The sequence below is a fragment of the Sciurus vulgaris genome (assembly GCF_902686455.1).
Source record: "Sciurus vulgaris genome assembly, chromosome: 10".
Classification (NCBI taxonomy): domain Eukaryota; kingdom Metazoa; phylum Chordata; class Mammalia; order Rodentia; family Sciuridae; genus Sciurus; species Sciurus vulgaris.
Window position 1 is genome coordinate 47,164,478 of NC_136470.1, and position 12,664 is coordinate 47,177,141.

Consider the following 12,664-nt stretch of genomic DNA (forward strand, 5'->3'; position numbering starts at 1 on the left):
TGAAGGATATGGAAATGAGAGCCCCCAAAGAGTGTGTCCTGAGAAGCGGGAGGGAGGAAGAAGGCAGCACATTGATAACATTGGTCCTTTCCCAATCCATCCTGTCCCAGTGACCAGACAATCTCTGGGAGGAATATACCCATCAAATCTAAAAATGACAGTCTTTGAGAAGGAGCCAAAACATTGATCCTTCCCCAAATAAATCCTTTCCCAGTGAGGGTACAATAGACCCTGGAGGGAAAGAGATAAGCACTGAATGCTGAACTCTAGACCCCCCATTCTTGCCCTGTAAAAACAAATTTCACATTCTCACAAACTGTTTCCTAAATGCCCACACTGGTAAGTTCTGTTAAAGTCTTCAATGGTTAAATCATCTCCCAGTGTGTAACCTACATAAACCCATTCTTCCCCTATAATCCAGGTCATTTTCTATCCAGAAAATGTGCCCTCTGGTGTCCGACTCATCAACTCTGCTATTGAATAAAGGTTTTGTCAAATTCATGCGCTCTGCACCCACCTCAGTCACTTTTGTGCTAACAATTCTCCTCCTCCTCATCCTCTGTGAGGGAAGAAAACACTGAATTCAAGAATTCAAGTGCATTTTTTTGTTATTGTTAAAAGCGAAAATGTCTACAATGACTTGATGTCTATGATCACATAGTCCCTGATGTCTGTGGGATCCTCTGTGTAAGGGGATGGATGATGAGGATGGTGGGAACACAAGGTTCAAAGAATAAGTCTGTAAATTGAGCCCACTGTACTGACGCCCGCATGCTTTCTTTGCCAAAAACACAATCTGCCTGCAGCCCTGCCTGGCCTGAGTGGACAGGGTATGTCACATGTCTCAGCAAATTGAGGCAGGAGAGGAAGGTCAGGCACTCAGTGTAGATAATGAATGGTGGGATCACACTTTTTGGCACAATGGATTGCTGACAATTAACCCCCATGCTCCTACTTTCTGCCCTTAAGCACATACATGGAGAATAAAGAGAAGGCAGTGAGTGAGAGGGGATTCTGGGATCTACAAAAGAGCAAGACATACCCACTTCTGCTGACTCCCAGCTCTGGGGTCCCTTCTCTTTGGAGAAGACTGCTGAATCTGTTCCTTTCTTAAATAAAACTTGCTTTCTACACTTGCCTCAGCTTTTCTCAGGTGTTTACTCTTCAACAGCAAGGAACAAGAACTTATTCCTGATCTCCAAGACCAGCAGCACCTGGACTTCCCGGACAAGTTCAAATCCACAGTGGCCAGTAGAAAAATTTCAGTGCATTCTACAAGGAACCTTCTGGTATTATTAGGGGAATTTAAGGTCTCCACTTCCACTTCTGAAAGAAACACACAGTTATACTGTAGGACCCCCAAAAAGGAAACTCCAACTCTTTCCCACGGATCTATGGCAACCCCAATCAACTGCAGGAGGCGTTTATTCTAGGGCGCTGGGACCCGACTGGTGACTCACACAGGAGTCGAGGAGTCGAGTCCCTAGCAGAAAATCTTACAAGTTTATAAAGGCAGAAACCACACATCGGGAGGGGTTGCACATGGAAGGAAAAAGGGGAACAAAGCTGCCGGGAAATTCCAAAGGGGGTCTGGGTTTGCTGATAACATACAACATGTTTCACAATGTTTTACAACAGGGCGTAGATTCTGGTCAACATTTTCTGGTAATCTTACTGTCTGAGCACTATCTGGTTATCTGGCTCAATTTACTCTTTTACTCTCTGTTTGGGGCTGTTTCCTGGAACAGCTTTAAGGGCTTTGTTCCCATTACTGGGAGGGAGACCTTAGGGAGTTGAGATAAAACAGCTTAAAAAAATGTCCATTCTTTCAATACAACTGTTCAACGCTTGTGTTCAAAGTAAAACTTTTCTGAATAACATGTTTTTCAAGTTTGGGAAATTAAACCTCCAAAACATATCTGTGTGGTAAGAATTATTTCTTTTGTTATGACCTATGCCACATCATTATTTTTTTTCCTGTTTCACAAAGCCTAATACTTTTAAAGATACTTCACAATCTTTGATCTTACCATAAGAGAGAAATGATTTCTATATTTTTTAGTTCTTTGAAAGATAAAAGCTGTGTTATATTTAAGGAAGAGAAATGAATTGTTTTTATTTATGAGATTTTTAAAGACCTTTTGAAGCTTAATTTGTATGGCAGCAGGCAATGTGAAAAGTTTCACTAGTTCAAAAGGCAAAAGATAAGATTGGGGAAATAATATGGATGCAGAGAAGAAAAAGAAAAGTGTTAGAACAGGAAAGGAATAGTCTCAGTCTTCTAGGAACTAAAAAGTGAATCAAGCAAGAAAAGAATCTCAGTAACACCTCAATAATCACTAGAATATACAAGTGAAGCTACTGAAACACCACCCTAATTCATTTACACTTGAAATGATATTTTTCTTAAGGTCTACCTCAATTCTACCTCATTCAAGAAAATAGTTTTTCCTTTCAAAATGACATAAGAAGACTATGTCTGATCCTAAGCCAACAAGTTGAAGGTTTGGACCTACTTTTTCTTCTATAAGATGCAGGGTCTCTGGTCTGATTCCGAGGTCCTTGATCCATTTTGAGTTGAGTTTTGTGCAGGGTGAGAGATAGGGGTTTAACTTCATTCTGTTGCATATGGCTTTCCAGTTTTCCCAGCTCCATTTGTTGAAGAGGCTATCTTTTCTGCACTGCATATTTTTGGTCCTTTTGTCTAGTATGAGAAAATTGTATTTATTTGGGTTTGTGTCCATGTTCTCTATTCTGTACCATTGATCTACCTGTCTATTTTGGTACCAATTATCTTTGCCACTTATACTTCAGATAGAGTGCTAATTTCCAGAATCTATAAAGAATACAAATAATCCAATCAACACATGGGCTAAGGAAATGAACAGACACTTCATAGAAGAAGATGTACAAGCAATCAACAGATATATGAAAAAATGTTCAACATCTATAGTAATAAGAGAAATGCAAATCAAAACTACCCTAAGATTCCATCTCACCCCAATTAGAATGGCGATTATCAAGAACACAAGCAACAATAAGTGTTGGCGAGGATGTGGGGAAAAAGGTACACTCATACATTGCTGGTGGGGCTGCAAATTAGTGCAGCCACTCTGGAAAGCAGTATGGAGATTCCTCAGAAAGCTTGGAATGTAACCACCATTTGACCCAGCTATCCCACTCCTTGGCCTATACCCAAAGGACTTAAAATCAGCATACTACAGAGATACAACCACATCAATGTTCATAGCTGCTCAAGTCACCATAGCCAGATTGTGGAATCAACCTAGATGCCCTTCAGTTGATGAATGGATAAAGAAACTGTGGCATACATATACAATGGAATATTACTCTCCCATGAAAAATGATAAAATGATGGCATTTGCAGGCAAATGGATGAAATTGGAGAATATCATGCTAAGTGAGATAAGCCAATCTCAAAAAACTAAAGGACAAATGATCTCGCTGATAAGCAGATGAGGACATATAATGGGGGGAGGAGGGTTTAGAGTTAGGGTTAGAGTTAGGGTTAGGGATAAGGAGGGTGGTAAGAATGGAGGAAGGAAGGACTATATAGAGGGAAAAGAGGGGTGAGAGGGGTGGGGGAGAAGGGAAAAAAATAACAGAATGAATCAAACAAAATTGCCCTATGTAAATTTATGATTATACAAATGGTATGCCTTGACTCCATGTACAGAGAAACAAGATGTATCCCATTTGTTTAAATAATAAAGAATAAAGAAAGAAAGAAAGAAAGAAAGAAAGAAAGAAAGAAAGAAAGAAAGAAAGAAGAAGACTATGTCATTCTCATAGCTGAGAATGTAGGCCATGAAGTGTTTCCTATTTACCTAGAAGAATATTTACCACTTTTTGTTCCTGGGTCAATCAGCATAAATCATTAGTATAATCATGTAATGTGATATCTTCTACCAGGAAAAAACAATCAGTGCCCACAAATTTTGCAAATTACATGTCTGATGAAAGTTTTGTTTCTATAGAGGATCCATGATAAGCTCTCAAAATATGTAAAAAAAAAATGTATTAGCCCAATTAAAAATAGCCAAAATCGCAAAGAGACAACACACTGAAGATACATATACATAAGAATAAGAATGTAAAGATGTGCTGGACATCCTTAGTCATCTGGTACATGTAAATTAAAGCCTTAAGGATATATTACAATTTACATATTAAAATGAATACAGTTGAAAAGATTATCTATACTGGAAGTAGTAATAAAGAACTTTAATCATTAAAAATAGGCAACAAAGTGAATGAAGAATTAATTACATAATTTTTAAGGGAATAGTTGACCTCAGCCAATTTTTGTTAGGCTAATAGTTACCTCTGTACATCATTTTGTTTACTCTACATTTGTGCATAGTATTCACAGAGCTTCTATATATGCTTATTTTCCCCTACACATTTCTTTTTCACTAGCAAAATTGTAAGTCAGTTAATTGACTAATTAAGTTTTTTTAAAATGTCATTTTTTACCCTTTCTTGCCAGCAGTGATTAAGTTAAAACAACAAACCAGCAAACTATTATTGTATAGGTAATTATATACCACCTTTCAGATATCATATCTAAATGCCACAATAAATTGTTTTTTTTAACAAATGTTTATTAAATTCTAATAAACCAAAAGTGAAGATCTGAGCATGTGAAAATCAGACATTTTCCTCTAAGTTAGATTTGACAACAATATGCAATAATTGCTTCCTGTCCCAAGTGTCCACAGGCATCACTCTATTAGAAAAAAAGATTTCTGAGCTCCATCCCATAACCACTAACACAAAATCTGTATTTTAACAAGATCTCCAAGAAGTTCATAGCCTTTGAGGTTTGACAAGCAGAGTTGTATGTTAGCTCCTGTAGAGTTTCTTTGTCTTTCTTCTTTTCCTTTGCTCCTCTCTCTGACCTCCACCTGTGTAATTACTCATTAGATTTTCACTTAAACTGTTGGATCCAAGTATAGGTCTAAAAATTGAGCTATAGCTTTTATGATGAAAATTTTATTTTTTGCCAGGTCCTGTATAGAATCTAGATCTTTAGCCTTATAAAATCATGTTTTGTTTTGGGTTTTTTGGTACCGGGGATAACTCAGGGGCACTCTCCACTGGGCCACTTCCCCAGCCTTACCTTGTATTTTATTCAGAGACAGGGTCTCACCGAGTTGCTTAGTGCCTTGCTTTTGCGAGACTGGCTTTGAACTCACAATCCTCCTGTCTCAGCCTCCTGAGCTGCTGGGAGTACAGGCCTCTACCCCTGTTCCCAGCTGAAATCACATTTTAATGAATTCAAACAAAGCCATGTAATCGAACCACTCAGAAAAATACATTTTATATAGGAATTAAAATTTACCTCAACATGTCAAAAGTGCCACCTGTGGTACAAAGTGGTGGCAGAAAGTAAAATACCAATTATCAAATCTAGAACTGTTGATAGTGACTTAATTATTTTGACACCAAATTCTGTAATACCCAATGGAACACTTTGAACTTCTTTGTAGAGTGTCCAAATATACAATGCCCAGTAGAACTGCTTTACTTGTCCTCAGGGGAATACTGATTCTCTCAGAAAATTTAATTCTCCACTCCTTCCTCTTTTGGGAAAAAGCACACAGTTGTGCAGTTGGTTGACTCTATTTTAGAGGGCAAATTTAAATACACAACAATCCTTAGCTTGGAAAATGACGAATTCAAAATGAAATGGTGTGACCAGAATTACTTCCTATATCTTTGTTTTTCTTGTACTATAATAGTATTTTTTCTACTTTATAAAATGTAAAACTTGAAAAAAAAATCATAGTCCCACTCAAGGGAAAGGTAAGAGAAAAATGATTTCTATAATATTCATTATTCTTTGCACAGAATGTTGTTTTATTAATTTTTAATAATTTATTATTGGGTTTAGAAGATGACAAAATAAATAAGTGACAATGGAAAACTATTAATGAATTTACTGTGTAGGTTTTTTTCATGATTAAAGTGTGGATAAGTTAAATAGCTTCTGGAAAACTGATATGTTCCATTTAGTGATATTTTGTGATGCTATTGACCTAAATATAATAACTTAAAAAAACACATTTTGATGAACCACAAAAATAATTTAAAACTAGATTTAAAGATTGAATCATAATGTTTTTTAAATACACCTCTGATGACTCTGATGAGAAGTTTCATCTGATAAAAACTTTTAAGGTGTCAGCCAAATGTTAGTTTCTCTTTTCTTTCAATCACTTCCTAAAAAAAAATTATTAAATATATATATATGAATACACACACATATATATTGTAGCAATATACATACATATGCTTAAAATTTCTCTCCACTACTCTTTCTAGCATTATGCTTTAAAAAGTATTCACTCACAGATAGAATTTGAGAACTATCAATTATTTTATGGTTTGAAATTGCCTGTAATGAAGTCCATCCCTAGTTAGAATACATTTAACTCCTTAAATTAAAGGAGCTCATTATGTATACAGACCATTTAACCTTGAATTTTTGGTTTGACATTTCCAAAACCGAGAAATTTGTTAGAAGATGAAAGTGCTCTCCAGCAAAGTTGTTAAACAAGAAAATGAAAAATTAGGTTAAAATACAAGTAGAAACAGTTTTATTTAGACACAGTAGATTTCCAAATCAGGAGATTCAGGATCCGTTTTTAAAAATCTCACCCAATGTTCCACTGGAGATAAAGGGACAGGTCTTTTATAACATAAAACAGGAAAGGGTACCTGTATTTCAGTGTTCCTTGGAGTTAAGCAAAACTGAGTCCAGCTCAATTTTGAATGGCACAGATTAGGCAGCCAGAAATTTTGTAGATCCTTTGAAATGTCCAGGTCAGAGGCAAACTGGCCACTCTGACAAACTCTTAAGCCTCGCAGGGTGAGAGAGTCATTCCACCCGGCAGATTCAATTCCCATCGTGATATCTGTGAGGCAGCCCCATGTCTGTCAGCAAATCTCTAAAGCTTGATAACAATGTTTGCTTCTCTTCTACCACCCAAAATGAAATTCAAGTGCAAGTGGGTTCTAATCACTATTTTAACAAAGATAAAGCAACTTTCAAATATGGAGAGAACTTTTGGGTGGTACTAATATATTTATGAACCACAAACATTTTAAATGTAAAAATTTAAATCAAGTCTCTCTTCCATGCACAAATTTCACAGGGAATTATACTTTGAAATGACAGTGAAGAATCCACAGCCATTGATGACCTGCAGAGTTAAAATAGTAAGGATAGTAAGTCTCTGAGCCTTTGATCTTAATGCTTAGGCTTTCTGTGATACTTCCTCTCCTCTCTTTTCCTTATACTTTCCAATACTTACCCACATGTGTCCCTTCATTCTTTTTCTATTTCTATTCATTTGTTTTCCTTTTAAAATTTGAACTTTTCCTCACATTTTTTTCTGTTCCCTTTATTCTCTCATGTCTTCATCTCTTCTCATTATTTTTGAAAATTATACTTTTTTTTAAAAATTCTTACCAGAAAAATACCTTGAACTTTTCTATAATTGTAGAAAAATGTCAGCTCTTCTCCTTGTTACTGGGTCTTCTCATCTTAGTGCCACTTGCCTCCTCTCATTCTCTTGTTTTTGTTCTCTGACCTTAATCAATACCCACATAGAAAGGGCTTTCATTAAACCACCACAAATCACGTATTCTGATAGCGATCTCTGTTCTCTCACTGTCCCCCAAGCATTTGCTTTGGCCTCTGGCACTGTACTTAGTCACTGGAGCATCGCTCCTTGTTTGGTTAAGTCACTCAGCTTTCCAGTTTTACTCTTGGTTCTCTCATTACTCAATATCTTTCTTCTGATCTCTCTTTTTTGTTTGAACCAGAACTCTTGGGTGCAACACAAAATGAGTTATTTGAATGGATATTGGTGTAACATAAAAAGGCTAGGAAGATTGGAAAAAATCAAGTGTAAAATTGGGAAGCAACAGAATAAAATAATTCAGCCAATCAATAGCTAAAATCATTTCCCAAGACTAGCTCAATGGAGACTCCTGTCACTGCTACAGAATAGAACTTTAAAATATCATAACTCAAACTCTCACTGCCAATGTGGGACTTATTTGGTATAGTCCAAATATTCATGACTTTGCTGAAGTTCCAAAATTCGCTTTAGTCCCTGTTCCTTGGTTTTCCACTCTCCAAATTCCAAATGTATGGTGGGCTCATTTGAGTGGCAAAATATAGATTGTTTTATCTCTACTCATGGACTAGTAGGGCCAGGAATGTGAATCTGTGAGTCTCTAGCTGTAGAGGGATGGAGTCTCTATTCATAATCAATATTTATTTGTGGAAAAGAGATGCATCTCTGGTCCATCTAATCACACACACACACACACACACACACACACACACACACGCACACACACTTTATAACCTCTTCAACATAACTTTCTCAAGTTTCTCTCCTATTACTCTTTCATTTGGCACAGTCTTTTGTTATTTTTTTATTTTTTACAGACTGCATTTTGATTCATTGTACACAAATGGGGTACATCATTTTGTTTCTATGGTTGTACACGATGTAGATTCACACCATTTGTGTAATCAATCTTAAAAGCACAGCACAATCATAACTACATCTTCATCTACTCCAATGACTTGTCTTTTAACAATGGAATTTTACTTCTATTAATAACATGTCAGAACAATGAAAGACAATTTACATGCCACTGTGTGTCTTAAAAATTTTCATTGCAAAACTATTGTCAGATAACAAAAGTTAAAGGATTTCACACCAACTTCAAGTAATTTTATAGTCCTAGGTTTACAAAGATTTTTTGGTTATCCCTGCATCCTGTGTCAGATTCTGGATTTTTCTAGCAAACTCAGGAGTTGCTGCATAGTTTTAATACACAGTTAGAATGGCTTTCCCTTTCCCCCAAATCTATTTATTTCAGAATATTCAATGAAATGAGATAATTGCATTTTCCCTTTCCTACAATTCTCTCCAAATTGTTTCCATCAGTTATACAAAAATAGACACATATAAGGATGTTTTAATAAGTCAGTGGTTTTATTTCAACTCCTTTCCATATAGTCTTCACTTTAAAGTATTTCAAGTATGTTCTTTTTGCATTTACTGCACTCCATTTCAGAACATAGCCATGGAAGACATGGAAAAGAAAAATGCAACATTGCTGACAGAGTTTGTTCTCACAGGACTCCCTCATCATCAGGAATGGAAGATCATCCTGTTCCTGGTATTCCTGGTGATATATCTCATCACCATGGTGGGCAACCTTGGTCTGATCAGTCTCATATGGAAGGACCATCACCTTCATATCCCCATGTACTTTTTCCTTGGGAGTTTAGCCTTTGTTGACGCTTGGTTGTCATCCACAGTGACACCCAAAATGCTGGCCGATTTGTTAGTCAAAAGCAAGATCTCTCTTTCTGAATGCATGATACAATTTTTTTCCTTTGGAATCAGTGCAACCACAGAATGTTTTCTCTTGGCAGCAATGGCTTATGATCGCTATGTAGCCATATGCAAACCATTACTTTATCCAGTGATAATGACCAATAGATTATGCATTTGGTTATTAACTTTGTCATTTGTAGGTGGCTTTCTTCATGCCCTACTTCATGAAAGTTTTTTATTCAGATTAACCTTCTGTAATTCCAATATAATATATCACTTTTATTGTGACATTATACCATTGTTTAAAATTTCATGTACGGATGCCTCCATTAATATTCTAATGCTTTTTATTTTCTCTGGTTCAATTCAAGTATTCACCATTATGGTTGTTCTTGTCTCCTATACATTTGTTCTTTTTACAATCTTAAAAAAGAAGTCTGTCAAAAGTGTAAAGAAAGCCTTTTCTACCTGTGGAGCTCATCTCTTATCTGTGTCTTTGTACTATGGTACTCTTCTCTTTATGTATGTGCGTCCTGCATCTCCACAAGCAGATGAGCAAGACATGATGGACTCTTTGTTTTACACAGTCATAATTCCTGCATTAAATCCAATTATCTATAGCCTCAGAAATAAGCAAGTCATAGATTCACTAACAAAAATATTAAAGAGAAATGTTTAGATCTCATACTATTATCTTTTCTCCATATAGTATAAAACTGTCATAGAATATTTCCAGTAAGACAGGTCTTTATTTTGGAAAGTGTTCCAGATTTCTGCAATTATACTTCTCCTGCCTTTATTTTACTCTATTACATCAATTCTTTCAGCATTTTCATGACTTCGGGTGCTCTACCTAATAAAATTCTTAAAGAATCTTAATGTAGTATTCATGCCATATTAAACAATTAATGCAGAAAACAAATGAAAACATTTTCTTAGATTACTGTTCTTCTTATTGTGACTTTATTGATGTACTAGCTGCTAAAAATAGTGCAATTCATTTCAAAATTTCTTGAGGGGGATATTTAATACACTTGAAAATGTGTGTAGGCTGGAAATTCATATCAGGTTTACTGTATTGTGTTGACAGGTCATGTTACTAAACAGATGAGCAGATGAAAATTGCAAAAAAATCTATTAGCCCTATAAATTGCCTTATCTCCAGCTCATTGAGAATTGGTGAATTTTACTTTTTGCAGAAAGTCAGCTGACATATTTTGTAGGCAAGCAAATAAAATTCAAATGTAATCATTAAAAATTTTGACAATGAAGGTAGAGTGAAACTCCAGGAGTATGCTCTTAGCTCAGTCTGTTTCTATGAGTAAGGAGAAGAGGTAAGTTGCCTATCTTTGTTTATGATGCTTTCAAAGAACTTTAGCAGCTTTATTTGTAATGAATACCAGGCAAAGTGAAAAGTTTCAATAATTCAAAAAACTAATAAATGAGATTGAAAGTTTGGTGTGGATGTGAACAAGAAAAGTTGCAGAATAAGAAGAAAATGGTCCCAATCTTTAGGGAAAAAAATCAAGTAAGAAAAAGAAATCGGCAATATCTCAAAAGTTATTAGAACATATAAACCATATTTGTTTAAATTAATATGACCAAAGTTTTAAATGAATATTATTAAAGGTCAAATAATGTTAAGAGGGGACATTGTTGTTTTCAGTGATTGTCTAGGAAAGATGGGAAAATGAGCAAACTTAGACAGTTTGTGCCTGAAAAGTCCTAAAAGGCTAGCTTTCCTCACATACCGCACTTTTTAAATATAACAAGTGTGCTATCTTTATCCCTACTCTGCCTTTTCTCTCAAAACTGAAATTTCATTTACATTCTCACCAATAGCAATCAGGATCTCACTCTAAAACTAACTCACCTATGTGTTTTTCAAAATTCTACATACTTTTCCCCTTCACCCTGATTATACTATCATACTTCCCAAACATTGTTGGCAGATGGTTCTTCCTTTTCAGAACTCTGATAAAATCATATTCTTCAATAACTTTTAATAAATCATCATTCTACCAGATTTTATACATATGTGGCATATGAATCTGGATCTGAATATATTACTGTAAACATACATGGATGTGAGAAAGTGTCCACTTATATCTACAGATGGTATAATACTCTTCCACTAGTGTTTGCTCACCCTGAATTATGGGAGGTCTTTTCAAAAAAAAAAAAAAAAAAAAACTTAATATGCTTCTGGAACTTCCCTCTCTGAAGTTCTAAGTTCTAATGGAACCTGTATTATAACTAAAATGTATTACTAAAAACCTTATGGCCACATCTTACTCTCAGGTCTATGTTTTTGCTTAGGCATATGTTTTGGCTCCGTAAAGAATTCAGTGCTACTGCAATACCCTTTAATTCATTTGCAATTGAAGTGTTATTATTTTCCAAGATTTACCTCAAACATTACCACTGCCATGAAAATGGTATTGTCGCTCTCAAAATGACCTAAGAAGGATATAATATAGTATAGGGTACATGTAATACAGCTAGGAATATTGTCTATGAAGTGTTTCCCATTACTTCTTACTCACTGGGTCAATCAGCATACATGCATTCATATAATGGTGTAGTGTGATATCTTCTGGAAGGAAAAAGCAACAGTGTCCCAAATATTTTCATATTATTTATCTGATGAAATATTTGTTTATGTGTAGGATTTATGAAAATCTCTCAGAATATGTAAAAATAAATTTAAAACACCAATTAAAAATAGCTAAAATTCTATGAGACAACTTACTGAAGACATATATGCATGCCAAAGGAGGACATAAAGACATGCTGAACAGCATTAGTCATCTGGTACATGCAAATTAAAGCCCCAAGGGTATATCACAATTTACACAGTTGAAAATTTTATCCATATTGGAACTAGTAATGAAGAACTTTATTTATCAAAAATAGGTAACAAAATGAGTAAAGAACTAATTACACAATTTTAGGGGGAGAGTCAATTTCAACCGAATTATGGTTAAGCTAAGAGTTACCTCTGCATATAATTTTTTAATTTCATGTTTATGTGGTATATTCACAGAGCTTTTATATATACCTTTTTTTCTCTATGTATTTCTTTTTCACTAGCAAAACTCTAAGTCAGTTCATTGATTAATGAAGCTTCCAAAAAATATGACCTTCTTTTTGCCATTTCTTGAACACAATAGTGTTCAAGTTAAAACAACAATCAAACAACAAACTATCATTGTATAGGTATTTGCATACCACCATTCAGATATTAAATCTAAATGCCATAGTAGTAATTT

General features: G+C 35.1%; 1 protein-coding gene across 1 annotated transcript; it reads left to right on the forward strand.

Annotated features, from left to right (window-relative positions):
* Positions 1 to 9,144: 9,144 nt before the first annotated feature.
* LOC306637773 (olfactory receptor 5H8-like) lies at positions 9,145 to 10,071 on the forward strand (the record flags this gene model as incomplete). The annotated part of the gene is made up of 1 exon (XM_079100564.1): positions 9,145 to 10,071. The coding sequence occupies one exon, from the start codon at positions 9,145 to 9,147 to the stop codon at positions 10,069 to 10,071; it is 927 nt and encodes a 308-aa protein (XP_078956690.1).
* Positions 10,072 to 12,664: the final 2,593 nt, after the last annotated feature.